Genomic DNA, 20726 nt, shown 5'->3' with positions numbered 1-20726 from the left:
ACACACAAATTGCACACAATTGCTGCTTCAAGTAAGCAAGAACAGATCAAAGTGTGGAATAATATGAGGTGGAATTGTGATTTATAACACATCAATTTAATTGAATTACAGTGGGCTTTTTCCTTTAATGGTATAAAATAATATTGCACTTTATGGAATTTGCACAGATGTTATTTATATATGCTATGTAGTTTTATCTTCCTATAATCTATACTATATAGAGAATATCTAAATCATACATATTTTAAAATCCATTTTTTCCAAACATTGTGCAGGGGAGAGGTCATTTTTTAAATAGACATTGAATTATCCTTGAGACAACATTTCAAAGACAGAGTCTCTGGTATAGCATTGTAATGCATTAAATCAGAAGCAGAGAACCCTGAGTGGGATGACAGATGCAAATATATTGCATAATATACCTCAATTTGCATTATTAGCATATTATGTAGATTAATTGGCTTTGAAAACCACCATTGAGCAGTGAAGTATTGGAGGATTTCAGGCAGTAAAACAGATTGATTCTTTCTTATGTAACACCATATGTGACATCTTTGCTTTTAATCAAAAGTTCTTTTTTTTATAGAGAACTTGGCAAAGTAGCCAAGTAGCTTAGCCAGCTAGCAAATTAATTAATTAATTTGTACAGTTTTTATGACTAATTTATCACCTGATCTAAATTTTATTTTATTTTTTTACTAAAAGAGAAGTTAACTAGTAATACTGTATTAATAACTTTTAGCCTCTCTTGATTGATATTAATTGCATTTTTGGTTTGTTTTGTTTATCTAGAAAAACATTGGTTTTAGTCAAATACATCACTGTCCATTAAAGGAAACTACATCTGAAGTGTAAGCGTAACATATGAAGATACTAGAAACTGCTTTGGTTGATTAAAAATGGGAACAACAAGTGATGAGATGGTGTCTGTGGAGCAGACCTCCTCCTCTTCCTTCAATCCTCTGTGTTTCGAATGTGGCCAGCAACACTGGACAAGAGAGAACCACTTGTACAATTACCAGAATGAGGTAGATGATGACCTGGTCTGCCATATTTGCCTTCAGCCTCTGTTGCAGCCACTAGACACTCCCTGTGGACACACGTTCTGCTGCAAGTGCCTCAGAAACTTCTTACAGGAGAAGGATTTTTGTCCATTGGACCGGAAAAGACTCCACATTAAGTTGTGTAAGAAGTCTAGTATTCTAGTTCATAAGCTTCTGGACAAATTATTAGTGTTATGTCCGTTTTCTTCAGTGTGCCAAGATGTAATGCAACGCTGTGATCTGGAGGCACATCTTAAAAACAGGTAAGCAAAAAATATTAAGGGAAGAGAAGTGATAAGTGAAGTCTAGGTTTTATAAAAAGGTTGGTCAAACAAACAAAAACTTCATAAAGAGTGCCAAGACATGGGACACCTGGGTGGCTCAGCGGTTGGATGTCTGCCTTCAGCTCAGGATGTGATCCCAGGGTCCAGGATCGAGTCTCACATTGGGTTCCTTATAGGGAGCCTGCTTCTCCCTCTACCTGTGTTTCTGCCTCTCTCTCTGTATCTCTCATGAATAAACAAAAGCTTACAAAAACAGTACCAAGGCATCAATAAGTAAATAACAAATCAAATATAAGAGAGAATAAATAAATTGTGCGGAACAGTATTTATAATTTATCAAAAACATGGATACAAAAACTAAAATGAAGAAGTACCTATTAATATCTTTGCTGGTATAATCTGGAGCTGTTACATTCACATGGGTAGCAGGGTGTATAGTGACAGACTTGTCCAAGGCTGTTTGGAAATTTGTTTCAAAAACTGTGAATGTAAATACTGCTTTATGTAGCTTACTATCCTAAGGAAATAATCTAAAAGAAGGAAAAATTATGTTTAAAGTTGTGTTCACTGCAGCATTGTACATAGTTCAATCTAATTAACAGTAGAGAAGGGTTAAAATTACTGTAGTACATCAACTCTCTGGGGTATGCAGACGGTACAAAACAGTAATTTTGTTGCAACATGGAAATGAGGCTAGAGGATTTTATTTGTGAGGATCTTTTAAATAATCTGTGTTAGACTGAACCAGAACTAGATTTAGAGCTAGTTAATGGTATAGTTAGGCCTAAACCTCTAGTGTTCTTATTTACCATTCTGATATACCATGCTGACTTTATCACAGGTGAAATCCTGTTTGTTTCCTACCATTATGTGGTAGTAAGTTTCCTATAGACATGAGGATACGTGCTCCTTCTGTTCCTAAATATCAGTGTTATGAAATGAGGATACTCATTAGAAATCATTAAGATATATGAGAAAGAACAATATGTTATTACAGTATCAGGACCATGAAGATTTATGGAAAAATTGTTTTAAATCTAAGCTACATTGTCTAATAAGAGCTAAGAAGTGGAGGGTAGATACAGAAACTTTTGAAAGAGCATGTAGCCTTAGATTTCCGTGTGTCCTCAGTCACCGGCAGGTGCAGGACCTGAACCTGACAGCAGAGACCTTGTGCAATTGACGCCAAACTTTTGAATATGATATTCTGGGTGGGGTCTACTTATGGCTGCAGTTAAGGAATATTTTAGGCTCATTTAATTTATCTCTATTGGGCTATTCTTTTTAGGGGATAGGTTTCTTTTATGACTCTCTTATGAACATCAGTTATAGGATGTTAGAAGAACTGAACAAAGTCTCAGTTCAGTTACCAGTTATTTTGAGAGCAGTGAGGTAAATAAACATTGCATACATTTTTAGGAACATTCACTTACCTAAAATGCCAACAAGACTTCAATATGTAGTTAAAGTATCAGTATTTTGGATCAAGCAGTTTATGTCGCTGATGTAAAAACTTGGGAATGGCAGACTGTCCTTTCATTTGTAGGTTGATAAAGGCTAAGCAATCATCCAGTTGTAAGTTCCATTTTCCACATAAACTTGTTAATATTTGAACTACTCATTTAATCATTTCCAAAGAGTCTTAGGCCTGTATAGTGAACGAAAATTGAAAAAGGTGAATGATATGAAAAGGTAAGTGACTTGCTTGATATAAACAGCTGTGATTATTAATTATGGAAAATAGACAAATTATAAAATAAAAATTCTATATCCTATTGGAACAGTTAATGTGTGGAACAGCCTGACCTTTTTCTAGTTTCTCAGTTAAAAATGACAATGTTAAGTAGTCTCTGCAAGCTGAGAGCAAGTTAGAATCTAATGCTGAGTTGTAAAATTGCTTTAAGCCTAGCACCATGTCTTTCTTAGTTTTCAAATCCCCTTGCCCAAAACTGACACTCAGCTGATATTTGTTCAATTAAATTGTTAATCTGTGTTTTGGTTATCGGTTGCTGAGAAACTAACCATCTCAAATATAGTGACATGAAACAAGCATTTGATTCTGCTCATGGATACTGTGAGTCATTTCAGACAGGGCACAGCAGGGATGACTTGTCTGTGTTATGTGTTATCTGGGCCACAGCTGGGAAGAACTGAAAGCTAGGGACTGCAGCGTTTGGAACTTCCAAGATGGCTTCTTCATTCACATGCTCAGCACCCTGATGGAGATAACCAGAGGCATCAGCTCAGCTCAGAGAGCCTACAGGTGGCCTCTCCAGCATGGCAGCCTCAGGATATTTAAAACTTTCCTTGAAAAAAAAAAAAAAAAACTTTCCTTGGCACTCAATGTCCCAGTGAATAAGGCAGAAACTGACTTTGTATGAACTAGCCTTGAAGTCACATAGTATTCCTTCTGCTATTACTCTGTTTGAAGCAGTCCACTCAGATTCAACAGGAGGAGACGTGGGTCTTCACTTTGTGATAGGCGGAGGACAGACATTTGCATGTTTTAAAACCAACACAGGCAACCGAGTGATACCATGAGTCACAGAATATGCTTATTCTGACTGTGGCATCTTTGCACACAGTCTCACTCACCTGATAGGAATTGACAGGTTTCATTAAAATTTATAGGAGTTCAGCATCAGCAACAATGATTCTTTGTATAAAAGCTACATGACTATCACGGGCCATTGTAAGCTTTTTAGGATTTGGAAATGTCTTAATTATCAGTAGAAATATGACATTAAGATTGTGTAATTACCTGTCCCGTTTGAATGAAATCCTGCTCTTAAGAAATCTGCTTTATAGGCGCCTGGGTGGCTCAGTTAGTTAAGCATCTGAGTTCTGATTTTGGCTCAGGCCATGATCTCACCATCATGAGATCGAGTCCTACATTGGGCTCTGCACTTAGTGTGGAGTCTGCTTGAGATTCTCTCTCTCTCTCCCTCTGCCCTTCCCACTAATGCTCACCGGCTCTCTCCTCTCTCTAAAATAAACAAATAAATCTTAAAAAAAAAATCTTCAGTTTGAGAATAGCTGATATTTTCTCTTACCACTAATAGTAAATATTTACAAAAGGTGAATTTGTTCTTAACTAAAATTACTAGTTATTAACTGATTATATATTAGTAAAGCAATAAATTTTTAAAGACATAGGAAAGTGCTCATCTTTGAATAGAGAAATAAAGCTTTTAGGAAATGTTCTCTATTAAGCAGATAAAATCTGGAATTAATTTGTGCAATTCCACCCAGCAATTTTAACTATAAAACTTTCCTCCTCTCCTTCTCTACTCCTCATCCCTGCCACCTCACCCCCAACAATTTAGCATTTAAACCTGATGGTAATTGTACATGTTAATTTTTTTTGTTGTTAAATTGAGCGTTCGTGTCCTTGTTTGTGGCAAAGTTCAGAATGCTTTTTGTTTTCCTCTTAAAACTTATAGTTCAACAGTATTATAAAAAGCTACTACAATATAGAGAAAACCTTTAAAGAAGTCTTTTTTTTTCCAGGCTGAGAACTTTTCTAGTTCATCAGTTTCAAAGGCTTTAGGGGTACTGGTAGGCTGAAGCAAGATTGCTCTGTTAAGTTCACAGTTTAGCTTGGAGAGAAGTTCATGTTTGGAACATTCTTACTAGCATTCTTATGTATAATGTAAAAAGCAGATATATATTTGCAAATCATATACCTGATGAGAATATCCAGAATATATAAAGAAGTGTTACAACTCAACAAAAAGGAAAGTAATCCACAGTTTTAAATAGACAAAGAATTTGAATAGGTATTTCTTCAAGGAAGATTATTTAAATGTCCGATAAACATGTGAATAAATGCTCAGCATCAGTAGTCCATTTTTATAACGGATTGTTTATCTTTTGTAAAGTTGTAAGCGTCCTGTATATATTCTGGATACCAGACCCTTATTAAATCTATGATTTGTAAATGTTTTCTTTCGGTCTGTTGTTTCACTTTCCTACGCCCTTTGAAGGACAGAAATGTTTGATATTTATGAAGTCCAGTTGCTGTGTTTTCTTTGTTTGCTTATGCTTTTGGTGTCATAGCCAAGAAATCACTGCTTAATCCAAGGTCACAAAGATTTACACCTGTTTTCTTCTAAGACCTTTATAATCTTTGATCCATTTTTAATTAATTGTGATTGGAGAACATGCTCTGTATAATTCAGTCCTTTAAATTTAATTGAGGCTCTTTTTATGACCTAGCACATGCTCTGCCCTGGAAAATGCTGCATGTATACTAGAGAAGAATGTGCTTCTGCTATTAATATGTGGAGTGTTCTAAGCTGTCAAGTCTGGTTGATTTATAGTATTATTAAAGTCTCTCTTTCCCTGTTCTTATGACAGTTGTTCAATCCACTATTGCAAGTGTGGTATTGAGGTCCTACACTGTTATTGTTGAATTGTTTATTTTTCATTTAATTCTGTCATTTTTTTTGCTTCATGGACTTTGAGGATCTGTTGTTAGTTATGCTTATAATTGTTATAGCTCCTTGATTGATTGAACCTTTCATCACTACAAATTGTTCTTTGTCACTAGAAACAATTTTTGTCTCAAAGTCTATTTTGTCTAAAATTAGTATACTCAAACAGCTCTCTTTAGGTTACTATTTGCATGGTGTATCTCTTTCTCTTCTTTTAATTTTGAATTAAATTCAGAATTCTGTTTCTTTGAATCTGAAATGTGTCTCTTGTAGACAGCATATAGTTGGATCTTTTTTTTTTTACTCCGTTCTGCCAATCACTAACTTTTAATTGGAGTATTTAATTTGTCTATATTTGTTGTAATTACTGAGCAGGCAGAATTTATGTCTACCATTTTGCTATTTTTGTCATTTTTGTTTGTTTGCTCTGTTCCTTTTTGTTAATGTGTATTTTCTGGTATTTCCTTTTAATTCCTTTGTCATTTCTGTTCATATATATTTTTAAATTGTTTTCTTAGTGGTTGCCCCAGGGATTACAATTAAATCTTAATTTATAACAGTCTAGTTTAGATTAATACAAACTTAATTTCACTAGAGTACGAAAACTCAGCTCATAGATAGCTCCACGGTCCTTGAGGTTCTATTCTTTTTTTTTTTTCTTCATTATTTTTCTTTCTATTCCTCAGGCTGGATAATTTCAGTTGACATTCTCTTCAAGCTCATGGATTTTTTTTTTCCTTCTGCCTATTCAGATCTGCTGTGAATTCTTCATCTAATTTATTATACTTTTAAACTCCAGAAATTCTATTTGGTTTTTTACCATAACTTACATTTCTTTATTGACATTTTTATTTGGTGAGACATTATTCTTATGTTTTCCTTTACTTCTTTAGGAATGATTTTGTTTGTTCTTTGAACATACTTGTAATACATGATTTAAGTTGTCTGCTGAGGCCAATATCTAGGCTTCCACAGGGATAGTTTTGCTGGGTTTTTTTCTATGTACAGGCCATACTTCCTTGTTTCTTTGCATGTGTCTTAATTTTGTATTGAACACTAAACATTTTTAATAAGCTCTCTGAGGATACTGTTCCTACTGAGATTCCACCATTTTCCTTGGATAAATGCACTCCAGATTACTACAGAACTTTGATTTCCAGAGCTCAGAAATAGTTGGTTTTGATGATTTGCAAGAATCCTCATTGCTTTATGGAGGAGAGGCTTTTCAGACATCCTTTTTTTCCCGTGTTTTTTTTTTTTTTTGTGTGTGTGTGTGTGTTTTTATTGAAATTCTAGTTAGTTAACATACAGTGTAATAATGGCTTCAGGAGTACAATTTAGTGATTCATCACTTACATATTACACCCGGTGCTCAACACAATAAGTGCCCTCCTTAATCTTATTCACCTGTCTAGCCCATCCCCCACATATCTCCCTCTATCAACCCTCAGTTTGTTCTTTATGGTTAAGTCTCCTGTGGTTTGCCTCCTTCTCTCTCTTTTCCCCTTCCCCTATACTTACCTATTTTGTTTCTTAAATTCCACATATGAGTGAAACCAGATGGTATTTGTCTTTCTTTGAATGACTTATTTCACTTAGCATAAATACTCTCACTCCAGACATTCTTAATCTACCATTTTATTTTCATTGATAGTACTTGAATTACTTTTTGAATATTTCAATTCATAACAATTTTTATAATTTTTCTTGTTTTTAAGATGATCGTGTTCTTTGAATTTCATTAAGTACCCAGAAATTGTGCTGGCACTTCCCTTAAATCACTTTATTTTCATTCTGCTGCTGCTGCTGCCACCATCACCACCACTACCACCACCAACAATACCACTAATGATATATATAGTATGTACTGTTACACCACATTTCCTAATGTGAATCATTGTTATATCAGGAAATAATGCTTCTATATCTTTTTTTTCTTTCTTTTTTTTTTTTCAATTTAATGCTACTATATCTTAAATCAGTTAGTTCAATGTAATTTTCTTCCATAAGGAGAGCCAGAATAGTGGGAATGGAAGTATAACCATCAGGAGAGGAGAGGAGAGGAGAAAGAGGGGAAGGGAAAGGAAAGGAAGGCTCTGCTTGCTGCAGGAGCCTTTTGGTTTTCTTTAAGAAAGTTAAAAGACACATCCGAATATAGAGATACCTCCATAGGGAGGTATAGCCCTCAGCTTATGGCAAGTCAGTGTCCTTTTTAAGGGGCAGCTCACTGTCTCACAGCTCCCCTTCCACCTGTGTTGTGTCAGCACATTCCTACTCTGATATAATTAAATGTTGCATGCATTTCTTTTCTATTTGTATTCTTCCCCCCCATCAAAGCATTCATTTAATCATAAAACAGAGATGGATACAATGGCGTCAAGGAAAAGAGTGTATCAAAACCTTTTTGCTTTTATTAAAGATTTTGACAATGAGAGTTTTATAAAATGTCATTGCATTCTATTTGTCACATAATAAACTTCTACTTCTAAGTGGGAGATGTATGCCGTTATATAGCAGCCATTTTAATGTGTAAAATAATGCTGAATTCTTTCTATAAAAATGTTTGGCTAAACTATGAAACAAACACCTTTGCATCAAAATTGACAATGTAGGGATGCCTGGATGGCTCAGTGTTTGAGTGTCTGCCTTCAGCTCAGGGTGTGATCCTGGGGTCCTGGTATCAGGTCCCACATCAGGCTCCCCAGAGGGAGACTGCTTCTTCCTTTGCCTATGTCTCTGCCTTCTCTGTGTCCCTTATGAATAAATAAATAAAATTTTTAAAAAATGGCAGTGTAGCTTAAGTAAGATTTCAGAAGTGTCCCCTGGTGGGAAAAAATGAGCATGTTTCCTTTTGCCAAATAAACTGAGCTGTTCAAGTTAAGGAGCCATAAATTAGGCAAGACTAGAAGGAACTTCATGTTACTAGAATAGAACAGCATGCAATGTGGACTTTTTCCATGTCAAACTGACAACCACTTAATGATATGACTTCTCATAAGAAAAACAATATGATCTTCAGAAGGAAATGACATTACAGAGTAATACTTACAAACGAATCTCTTACTGAAGTCTTGAATAGCTTCAGAGAACATTATCACAGAACAGGCAGAGATAATTTATATGACATTAAAAGATTCTTTTCTATTAGATACCCTCTGAAACAGAAACACACATCTAGTATGAACACTTGTAAAACTGATTCTCCTAATGAAACATTTCTCTCTCTACTACCACACTCAGCTCCTAGCTGCATTTGGATGCAAGGGATTAACTCATGCTGACCTAGACAAACCAAGGTGTGGACTGATCTGGAGTCTTAGCAGACACACCTGCCTCTGGGCTTCTGCCTTTGCTACCGCTTCTACACACTGCTGGTGGGACTCGTCTAGGTTTTTCTGCTTTCTGCTGACAGGCTGAGTATTTGCGATGGTTTCTTACCGGCCTTTCAAAGTATTACACGTGGATTTAGGTTCCTTTTCTTTTTTTTTTTTTTTTTTCAACTGGGGATTTTATCTTCACTTCCTTTTTTAAATTTCCTTAACTTTACTCTTTCTCATGGGGAAATCTTCATCATATATTCACTCTCACTAAAATCAGAATCACCTTCAGACTCTTCACTAGTTGCAGAGTCTAGTTCAGAGTCATCAGCACTGCCACTCTGGATCTTCCTCTGTTGTACCATGGCCTTCACTGATGTTTTTCTTTTCCCTGGAACACCATGAAAATTCTCTTCCTCAGTAATCTTACCCAGATCTAAATAATCAGTGGCTACACAGCAGTTGGAGATATGGGGAGACTTAGTCATTGTTCTGTTCACTGTTGCCACATTTTCCTTTGTTTTTATCTTGAGCTTCCTCCACATCAGTGGTGGCTATTAGAGTTACTTCACTCATAAAGCCAGTGTGACTCTTAAGTCTCGCTGACAGAGCTTGTCATCAAAAGCCATCTTTTTCTAGGGGTTTTCTCTTGTAAGGGGAATGTCTTCTTTTCTGGAGACTTCCATTTAGGTTTAGGCATTTCTAGTTTTACTCTTCTGGTGGCATTCTGGGCTTCTTATTTCAGAGTGCAGTTGCAGAAACAAAATCATCACTGCTGTCACAGTTTTCAGACTATGAGTAAGAGACTGGTTTGTTAGGCCATGAGGGCCGAGGCATGGCCTCCTTCAAGCTGGAAATGCACAGCTTTCAAGGTCTTGTTGGCAGTAGCATGGTTTCAATTCCCACCTAAAACCAGACACCGGAGCTCTCTGCTTCCTGCCACCAGCCATCCATTGATTAGCAGCCATTCTGGTTCTATTCATTTTTAATATTTTCTATACCAACCTCCTGCTACATTGACCTACCTACTTGAATAATCCAAGATATACCCCTGATGACAGTTGTGGTTTGTGATGTTATTGTTATATGCTCCATTTAGAAAGATATATTGGTTTTTGTTGTTTGTGATTTTTGTTTGCTTTTTAATTTTTCACTAAGGTCTCTCTCATTCTAATATTCTCTGTGTTTCTGGATACCACTTTGTGGAACAAATTCACTTTGGCCTAGAAAAAGAACATCATAAGAATGAATTTAGCAGGGATCCCTGGGTGGCACAGCGGTTTGGCGCCTGCCTTTGACCCAGGGCGCGATCCTGGAGACCCGGGATCGAATCCCACGTCGGGCTCCCGGTGCATGGAGCCTGCTTCTCCCTCTGCCTCTGTCTCTGCGCCTCTCTCTCTCTCTGTGTGACTATCATAAATAAATAAATTAAAAAAAAATTTAAAAAAAAAAGAATGAATTTAGCAAAGGGGAACCTGGGTTGGTTAAATTTCCAACTCTTGGTTTTGGCTCAGGTCCTAAGCTCAGGGTCCTGGGATTGAGCCCCACATCAGACTCCTCATTCAGTGCAAAAGTCTGCTGGAATTCCACTGTCCCTCCCTCTCTGCCCCTCCTCTGCTCTCTTGTGCATGTGTGCATTCTCTCAGATAAATAAATCTTAAAAAAAAAAAAAGGCATGAATTTAGTATGATGTAGTGGAAAGAGCAGATGTCTTTGGCATCAGATCTTTGTTTGGATTTTGACTCTGCAACCTAATAGCTGTGTGATGTTACCTTAGTTAAGTGTCAAGTCTCCTGTCTGTAAAATAGGGATAACAGAGTGGTTGTTAGGATTCAGTGAAATGTGGTATATAGAGGTCTTTCTGCAGTGACTGGCACAGATTAGACACTCAGCAACACTCTTTCAGTTCCAAGTGTTTACAGATTTGAGGAACGACAGCTTCGAGCTGTCTGTGGTCATGAGCTTTTTATCCAAGCTGCTCTGATTTGCTCATCCCCTAATAGTCTTTAAAAAAAAATAGTTCTTTTGAGGTGTTTTTCATCAACCATAAAACTCACCTATTTTTAAGATGTGCAAGTTAGTGGTCTTTAGTATATTCACAGAAATGTGTAGCCATCATCATGATTGAATTTTTAGAACATTTTTTTTAAAGAAGCTTGAATTTTATTTTTTTATTTTATTTTTTTAATTTATGATAGTCACACACACAGAGAGAGAGAGAGAGAGAGGGAGGGAGGCAGAGACACAGGCAGAGCAGGCTCCATGCACTGGGAACCCGACGTGGGATTCGATCCCGGGTCTCCAGGATCGCGCCCTGGGCCAAAGGCAGGCGCTAAACCACTGCGCCACCCAGGGATCCCTTAGAACATTTTCAAAGAGAAAGCCTGTACCCATTAGCAGCCATTCCCCAGACACCCAGGTTTTGTTTTTGTTTTTGTTTTTTTTTAAAGATTTTATTTATTCATAGAGACAGAGAAAGAGAGGGGCAGGGACACAGGCAGAGGGAGAAGTGGACTCCATACAGGAAGCCTGACATGGGACTTGATCCAGGGTCTCCAGGATCACACCCCAAGGCTGCAGGCAGCGCTAAACCTCTGCACCACTGGGGCTGCCCGACACCCAGGTTTTGAATGGTCTATCTCAATCCTTGTTTTCCCTCAAGCCTGGTGAATTTTAGTGTGCAGTTTTTGTTTTTGTTTTGTTGTTGTTGTTTGGTGTTTTTTTTTCTAGTGTGCAGTTTTTATAGAAGGCATATACAGTAAACAGAAATGGTGGTACTATAGTGGCGGTATTATGAGGGCTTCTGCCCTCAACACCAAAAGTGTTGTAAATTAGTTACTATGACCTTTTAACCACCAAATAAAAGTAATGCTTTTTGGTTCTTATTGACCTCTTTCGTGGCATTTTTTTCTCTGTTGACACTCCTGCCTCCCGTGAAGTCTTTCTCTTAGGGCCTCCTCCTGGCTAGTCATTCTGTCTCTGTCTGCACAACTGGCCCGTCTGTTTAAATGTGGGTATTGCATAGGTCCTCTGTAACCTTCCTTGAGTGTTGCATAATAGCACGTTAAATACCTTTATTTAATCCCTCTTAACAATTTGCTGTCCCATTGGGATGTAAGTATACCTGTTTCTTTACCTCTCTAACAACTTCAGGTTTCTCTTTTTTTTTTTTTTTTATAAATTAATTTTTATTGGTGTTCAATTTACCAACATACAGAATAACACCCAGTGCACATCCCGTCAAGTGTACCCCTCAGTGCCCGTCACCCATTCACCCCCACCCCCCACCCTCCTCCCCCTCCACCACCCCTAGTTCATTTCCCAGAGTTAGAAGTCTTTATGTTCTGTCTCCCTTTCTGATATTTCTCACACATTTCTTCTCCCTTCCCTTATATTCCCTTTCGCTATTATTCATATTCCCCAAATGAATGAGAACATACACTGTTTGTCCTTCTCCGGTTACTGTGGCCAAGTTCAAAAAGGGTGTTGCCTGAGTTCTTCTCTGGGATTTTGATGGAATCTTGTCTCACATTTAGATCTTTCATCCATTTTGAGTTTATCTTTGTGCATGGTGCAAGAGAGTGGTCCAGTTTCATTCTTCTGCATGTGGATGTCCAATTTTCCCAGCACCATTTATTGAAGAGACTGTCTTTCTTCTAGTGGATCGTCTTTCCTCCTTTATCGTATATTAGTTGAGCATAAAGTTCAGGGTCAGGTTTCTCTTTTTAAATTTATTCTTGCATAAGATAAGAGGGGCTTTATAGTTAGTTTGTAGGATTTTGAAGTTGTTAGCTAGGCTCTTTCCTAGCTGTGCACATTCTCCTTGTATTTTCTCCCCACTTCCTGTTCCGAGGCCCTTTCCCCATCAAAGACTAGCTGTTATCCATGTAGATACCAGTGTGTGATATACATTTGGGGAATTGAATCTTTACCTATATTTCTAGTCTAGGTTTTTTTAAAGATTTTATTTTTTCATGAGAGACACAGAAAGAGAGAGGCAGAGACATAGGCAGAGGGAGAAGCAGGCTCCCTGCAGGGAGCCCAATATGGGACTCCATCCCAGGACTGGGATCATGACCCAAGCCAAAGGCAGACACTCAACCACTGAACCACCCAGGCACCCTTCACATGTTTTTTATTATCCAATTTTTGTTTCTTTTTTTTATTGAATAATTTTTTTAAAAATGCATTTCTTATTAAATCTGCTTGACAAAAATAATTTTTCTCAGTAATGTAATTTTCCAAAGTACTCATGAGGCCCTTACAGGAACATTTGAACATTTCCTAGAGTGCTGCACAACAATGCAGAAAAGAAAATCAGTTGTCCCCTTTTTAAACAAGGTGATGAGAAAACAAGTAATGAGTGAATGTTGAATAAAGAAACTCTAGGGGATCCCTGGGTGGCGCAGTGGTTTAGCGCCTGCCTTTGGCCCAGGGCGCGATCCTGGAGACCTGGGATCGAATCCCACGTCGGGCTTCCGGTGCATGGAGCCTGCTTCTCCCTCTGCCTATGTCTCTGCCTCTCTCTCTGTGTGTGTGTGTGTGTGTGTGACTATCATAAATAAATTAAAAAAAAAAAACTCTATAAGGATCTTTTTCAAGAACTTGAAATCCACAACGTATCTTTAATTTGTGAGGGGAAATTTATTACTTTTATAGTTAAAGGATAGCTTTCAGTTTTCATTGAATTTAATCCTATACTTAATTTTTAATGAAATTTTAGGGTCTTAAAAATATTGTCATTGAATGAAGTCTGAAGCCCTGGACATAAGATAACCACCCACCACCGTATACAACCTCTTAGGCCTTTGCTGTGCTTTCTTACAAGTGGCAGAACTTCAAATGTATTGTTGCTCACTAATAAATGAATGTGTATCCTTGACCATTGGAGTGGAAAGGCAGATTGTCACCCAGGGAAGATTCAAGGCGGGATGCAAGAGCACGTTGTAGGAGAAGACTTCTGTTTCCATTCCTATGGTTAAGCCATTTCACCTGTGATAAAAGGGTTATATAATTAGAATTTCAGAATAATACTTGCAATGTGGCATCAACTGTACTGCTATATTTGTGGCACTAGTATATATCTGAATACAGTTTTATATCGAAATTTTCTTTGAGATGAGATACACAAAGCCACTGTTTGTGCCAATGCCTTGTTTTAAGTTTGCTATGTGGTGTGGTAAGGACTTAGTTTGAACGGAGGTTAAAATCAGAATTATGTGCTACTTGTGGATTACCTCTAGGTGAGTTTTGCACAGAAGCCATGGCTATTCTCTTGTGGCACAAGCTATTAATCATTTTCCTTTCGAATCATCTGGGAACCACCTGATGTTCTCTTTCCAGATGTCCTGGAGCTTCTCATCGGAGACTTGCCCTAGAGAGGAGGAAAACTGGTAAAGCTCAGACAGAGATTGAGAATGAAAATGGAACCACTATAACAGATCTTCCAGGTACTTTATCACCCGAAACGGACTGTTCAGGGACGGGCACAGCACCTGCTGAGCGGAACTTGCCATCAGCATCTCTTCCTGCGTGGACTGAGGACCCTGGCCTGGACAATCCTGCCTTTGAGGAGAACACAGCCACTGACAGTATGTGCTCTTCACCTTGCTCTTGCTTTCCTCTCTGTTTTCTAATCAGACATTTCCTTTCTTCCCACTACTCCCTGTTACTTTCCTGACATGCATTTTTTTTTCCTCTTTAAAAACTAATTTTATTGAGATACACTTCACATACGACATAAATTTACCCTTTAGGTATGTAACTCTAACAGTTTGCAGTTTAGAAACAGAACATGAATCTTACCCTAAGGCTGGTAATCCTTCCCCGCCCCTCTTCTGTTGGAGTTCACGAATTCACTGGTCATTAATAGGCTTCTTGTTTGTTTTGAAGCTTGTTGCTTCTTAACTAAGAAATCCACAACATTGAGAAAAATAAAAATAATACCTTGGCTTAAATGCTTATTCTTTGTGAGGCATTGTGCCAAGCACTTTACATTTATTAACTAATTAAATGCTTGTACCAATATTAGATTGTTTTAATGGTGAGGAACCTGGGTCTTGAGAGATTAATTGGTCAAAGTCTGAGAGCCAGGAAGTGGCTGGATATGTATCTGACCCCAAGGCCATGCTTCTGACTATTGCTGTCCTCCAGTAGCAACCACTGATCAGTCTATACAACCCACCAGGAAATAGGCAGAAAGCCTATAGTCATAGATCTTGGGCATATCTTGATAGTTATGTTTTACTTTTTTTTTTTTAAAGAGTTTATGTATTTATTCATGAGAGACACACAGAGAGAGTCAGAGACATAGGTAGAAGGAGAAGCAGGCTCCCCACAGGGAGCCCGATGTGGGACTCCATCTCAGGACAATAGGATCATGACCTGAGCTAAAGACAGATGCTCAACCATTGAGCCACCCACGTGTCCCTAGGTTTTACTTTTAAATGTGATTTTCTCTTGTGAAAATTCCAAATTTTGCTACAAATCCAAATTTTCCCAGCCATGGCTAGAATACTTTTTTCTTCTCCTAATGCTCAGGTCAGGACCCTCCTCTTAGAGCTTGACATGGTTACGTGGTTGCTTTCTCACTGCTATGGTGATTATACCACAGTTTGTCTTTTTTTTATTATTATTATTTACTGCCTTGCATTGTTTACAGTTGTTTCATGGTTCAAACTTTCTCTGATCAAGAAACTGAATCCTGTGAACAACCAAGGAACAACGCAGGCCTCAGGTGGGCTCACTGTAGCCCAGCCAACACCTTGATTTCGGCCTGATGAAACCCTGACCAGAGGACCTGACCAGCCAGTGCCCAGACGTGACCCACAAATGAGATAATAATATCATTTTAAAAGCTGCCGAGTCTCTGGCAATTTGTTACGCAACAATAGAACACAGATATACTTAGGAAGAAATTTAACTGGTCAAGAGCAAGCGTTATATGAGAAAAACTTTAAACAAACATTGAAGTACAAAAGGGGAGACTTGAACAAATGGAATGTTCTGGGCAGCCAGGGTGGCTCAGCGGCTTAGCGCCGCCTTCAGCCCAGGGCGTGATCCTGGAGACCCGGGATCGAGTCCCGCGTCAGGCTCCCTGCATGGAGCCTGCTTCTCCTTCTGCCTCTGTCTCTGCCTCTCTCTCTGTCTCTCATGAATAAATAAATAAAATCTAAAAAAAAAAAAAAAAGGAAAAAAAAAACTTTCTCTGATCAATTAGGACAAGATGACATTGTATATTTTTTTATCAGATCACTGTGTCATCCCTAGTGATCTGATACATAATAGTTATTTGTTGGTTATTTACTGATTACCTTTAGAAGAGAAAGTGTTCTGGTAATCTTAACCTATACATGTTTTTTTGTCATTCTCTTTTTCTTATCCAGTGGTATTGCTTTGTTATTAATCATCTATTAACATAAGGTGATCGCTAATGATAGATAATAACTTACCAGAAGATAATCGAAATATAAAATGTTTCTCTTTCCATCTATTTTTCTCTCTCTCATTTTTTAACTTGGCAGCTACACAACAGCCACTTAGTTTACCAGAAGGCGAAATTACCACGATTGAAATTCACCGGTCTAATCCTTATATTCAGTTAGGAATTAGCATTGTGGGTGGCAATGAAACGCCACTGATTAACATTGTTATCCAGGAAGTCTATCGGGATGGGATAATCGCCAAAGACGGAAGACTCCTTGCTGGAGACCAGATTCTTCAGGTATCATTTTTAAATTATCTCGTTGACTTGGATCTTTTTGGTTTTGTTCATAAATTTAAAACTTAGAAAATTGTGGTACTGTGGAACCTGAATTATTTAAAGGTAAGTTTTACTGCTTTTTAGATGCAAAACAGATCAGAATTTATCTGCAATTTCTCCTATTTCTCAGGACACTTGGAATATTTTTTTGTCCCTCCCTATCTTAAGTTGGATCCCACTTGTGACTCCGTGCTTGGCTCTTTGGGCTAACTGGATTCTTCCTGGCTGGACCCATGGTTGGCTATTTCAGGACTACCTTCACTGCTGAAATTCTCTTGTCCCATTGGCTTTATCCCTAGTCCAGTGTACTATCCATCAGTTACCTTCATTGTCTGATTTATCCATCTCTACACTCATTGCTGTAGTCTAGAAAAGACAGATCATGCAGCACAAGTTACTTAAAATTTATACCATGGACCGTAAGATGGAATACAGAAATCATGGCCATCTCTTGTTCGCTCTCAAATGTGCTTTCCTCCACAAACAACTTGACTATACTAACCCTTGATGCTACCCTCTCCTGCTCTTTAAGGAGAAATAGCTACTCCAATAGAAGAACTAGCTTGGGACAATATGCTGTTACATTAGAGGGCATGTTGACAGTGAGGGGTTGGGGGGAGGATGGTCAGAATTCTGTACAGGACTGGAGTTTATGTGAATATTGGCCTGGATATACAACCCATACAAGTGTAAATGATACTTGAAGCTAAAAAAACGGATATTTAGGGGAGAAGGAATAGTCATTAATGAAAAGATGTCTTTAAGGACTCAAGCTCAAGGATTCTTGCCTCCTTGATATCACTGTTCAGTCCTTGACCACCGTCTGGTGGTGTCCACTCCTTACTTCCTCTCTAGTTTGTGTCTTCACTGCTTCACATCTAACCTAGTAGAATCAAGACCCTTGCCTCCCCACTCTCTGCTCTGAAACTCGGTGCCACTGTTGCCAGGTTAATACATCTGTGACTCTGCTTTCCTTGGGAAGATTTGGCCTGAGGATCAAGTCCAGACTGACTAATCTAATTAATAGTCAGGGTCTTCTGTGGTCTCTTACACAACCTGTCACCTCAACCTTAACCCTTGCTTTTTCTTTCAGGCATAGCCTTGTGTATTACTGAAATTTATATTTAATAACATAATTGGAATTGATAATTTAGCGGAAAAGCCAGACCTAGCAGTCTCCTTGCTTCCCTCCAGACAGCTTATTCTCACATTCCAGCCTGACCCCATTATCCACCAACAGCTTATCCACCTTCATCCTGAAAGCCCTACCCTGCCATTATGACCAATTCAGGCCTCTCCTTACTTTAAGTGCTGACAGCATTCCTTGCTTTGCTCTTCACCACTTCACACATAATCAGTCACAGAGAATTATTCAAATGCACTATCTTTCTGTGGTGATTGTAGCCACCTTAACCGTACACAATTACAGTACACATCTCTCACAATGCCATGCCTTTGGTAAGTGCCCAAGAAGTACTTGCTGAATCAACAAAAGGTTGGATTTGGATTAATATCCTATTGGGAATAGCTGTCTCCTTCATTAAAATAAAACTTAGAACCTCTAGGATTTTTAGTTCTTGAAAAGAAGTGTCCTGGGCCACCTGGGGACTCAGTTGGTTTAACACCTGCCTTCAGCTCAGGTCATGATCCCAGGGTCCTGGGATCGTGCCTCACAGCAAGCTCTCTGTTCACCAGGGAGCCTGCTTCTCCCTCTGCCTGCTTGTGTGTGTGTGTGTGTGTGTGTGTGTGTGTGTGTGTGTGTGTGTGTCAAATAAATAAAATCTTAAAAAAAAAAAAAAACATGAAAAGTCAAGTCTACTTGGGGAAAAAATATAAACTAGGCTCCCAGAGCAACAAGGACTGACCTTTCCATTGGGGGTTCCTGGCTTTGGTTTCCACTCCCATCTGTATGCTGCCTCTTGCAGTATATTATTTCCACTTTAACACTCAGGCCCAAAGCCCCTCCTTCATTGCACTTAGCCTGGCTGACACAGACTGAACTTCCAGTGTTTTGTTTTTTACCAAATCCTAAGAGGAAGTAGGAGAGTACAGGAAGCATAACTAATCCAGCTTATATAAAATCCAGTTTCTGATCCTATCATAGCTAGCTATTTACTGCATTACTGTATTTGATGTCATTTTATGATATTAGTACCCTGGTTGAATGAGGTTGGCACAGCTCTCTGGACACGTTACCTTGTATTCGTTACATCCCAGCTCCTAATCTGATTCTCTGTGGAAGAAATCTTGTAGCTGGTTGCCCAGATGTATCACTCCTGACATTTTGACACCTAGGTGGCCAAGACCAAAAGAGCCAGATTGTCCTTTTCTACAGCTTACATAGTGTTCTTTTTTTTCCCCCCACTTCTGGCCTTTCTGGCTATAGTTAAGTTTACATTTATTTTTGTTCTTTGCTACCAGCCATGTGCCAGCATTGAATATTAACATTTTTACACATTTTTCATTCTTTCTCTAAATTTTAAAGGTAAAAACAAATGCTTTGTTCTTATTTGCATTCCTTTGAATATAGTTGAGGTTAAATAGCTTTCAGGTTTTATTTGCTAATAATGTATTTCATTTATAGGCTTTTTTTCTTAACCACTCTGCTTTGAAGGACTGTTTAATAACATAACTGAATCTGTATACCTCAAATAAAAATGATTATCTGAAATTATTGGCTATAATTTGGGGCATTAACTCAAAGCTATAAGTCTGTATTGTAGAAATTCTAGTGCATTATTATTATTTATGGAGGCATACATATTAATAACTCTAATAATGGCAATCTTAATCCAGTTTAATGATTTCAAGTTGATAAGAAAACTGTGAGCACATAACCTAATGAGTAAATTCACAAATGGGCTTCTGTTGTGAGCCTCACTTCTCATTGCCCTTTAGCCGATATACTGGAGCCAATAAATAAAGCCACACCACTTGCCCAAATATGGAGAAGTATTTATGATCTTTCAAAAGGAATCACTTGGAAAGAAGGCTACTTGATATTTTTTTTACTACCTGGTTATCTTCCACTTTGTATAAGCTGCATAAATAATACCACAAGTCAATTTGAAAATACCTTAGAGTCATTAAGATGGTTTATTTACAAGCCAAAGAGCTAGCTTGCCTGTGCTTTTAGTTTAGCAAACCAGGTGCAATAACAGTGTCTTTGGTTTTCCCACACTACACACATACATGCACATATATACACACACATATACATACATACATGTTACTCTATTAAATAACTTCTTTGAAAAAGAAAACCATATACCCTCAGGGCCTTTTGCTGTGCAGCATTTTGAGCAGTTTGAAGAAAAAAAATACTGTTAAAAGTTACATCAGTATCACTATTAAAAATAACAAATTTAGAACATTATTAAGAGTAGGTATTTTCAGCATCATTTGAGTCATCAGCAATTTATTCATATTTGGTTTTGAAGGAAAATGATTGCAGTCATGTGTTGACTGTGTTGGTAGAAAATTCATTTAGCTAAAGATGTGGTAGAGTTTACTACGCTGGTGCTATTTTTACAAAATCTAGAAAACGTATTTTATTTGGTCTGCCATCTCTGGATTTCACTGGCAACCACGCATCCGTGAAGGAAAAATCTTCTAATTGTAGGATATTCCATAACCCCCATCAGAAAGATGGAATGGGGCTACAAACTTGCACGTGGCTATCACTGGATTCCAGCCAGATATTTGTCAGCTCATTTGTGAAACATCTGAATTTAAGATAGAAAAAACGTGAACCTAGAGAAAAGTAGCTGAATAACCAGAAATGATGATTTTTTACTAACGAATCCATGTCAGACTGGTTTTTTAGATTCTGCCTTGAAGTTTGAAGTTCTGTTCTTGACCCTATGTTATTCAACTTTTTAGTC

General features: G+C 37.9%; 1 protein-coding gene and 1 pseudogene across 7 annotated transcripts in view; one reads left to right on the top strand and one right to left on the bottom strand.

Annotated features, from left to right (window-relative positions):
- The window catches only part of LNX2 (ligand of numb-protein X 2), a 78860-nt gene that overhangs the window by 39561 nt on the left and 18573 nt on the right, over positions 1-20726 (top strand). For all 7 annotated transcript variants that reach the window (XM_055317180.1, XM_055317183.1, XM_055317181.1 and 4 more), the window contains 3 exons: positions 793-1306; positions 14424-14671; positions 16604-16803. In XM_055317180.1, coding sequence (XP_055173155.1) covers positions 900-1306; positions 14424-14671; positions 16604-16803 — 855 coding nt within the window. In that variant the 5' untranslated portion in view covers positions 793-899. The remainder of the gene's footprint in view (positions 1-792; positions 1307-14423; positions 14672-16603; positions 16804-20726) is intronic.
- LOC129504478 (RAD51-associated protein 1-like) lies at positions 9229-9917 on the bottom strand (annotated as a pseudogene).

This window comes from Nyctereutes procyonoides, unplaced genomic scaffold, assembly GCF_905146905.1.
Source record: "Nyctereutes procyonoides isolate TBG_1078 unplaced genomic scaffold, NYPRO_anot_genome, whole genome shotgun sequence".
NCBI lineage: Eukaryota > Metazoa > Chordata > Mammalia > Carnivora > Canidae > Nyctereutes > Nyctereutes procyonoides.
The sequence above is the reverse complement of the archived record's forward strand: the minus strand, read 5'-3'. Positions and strand labels throughout refer to the sequence as shown.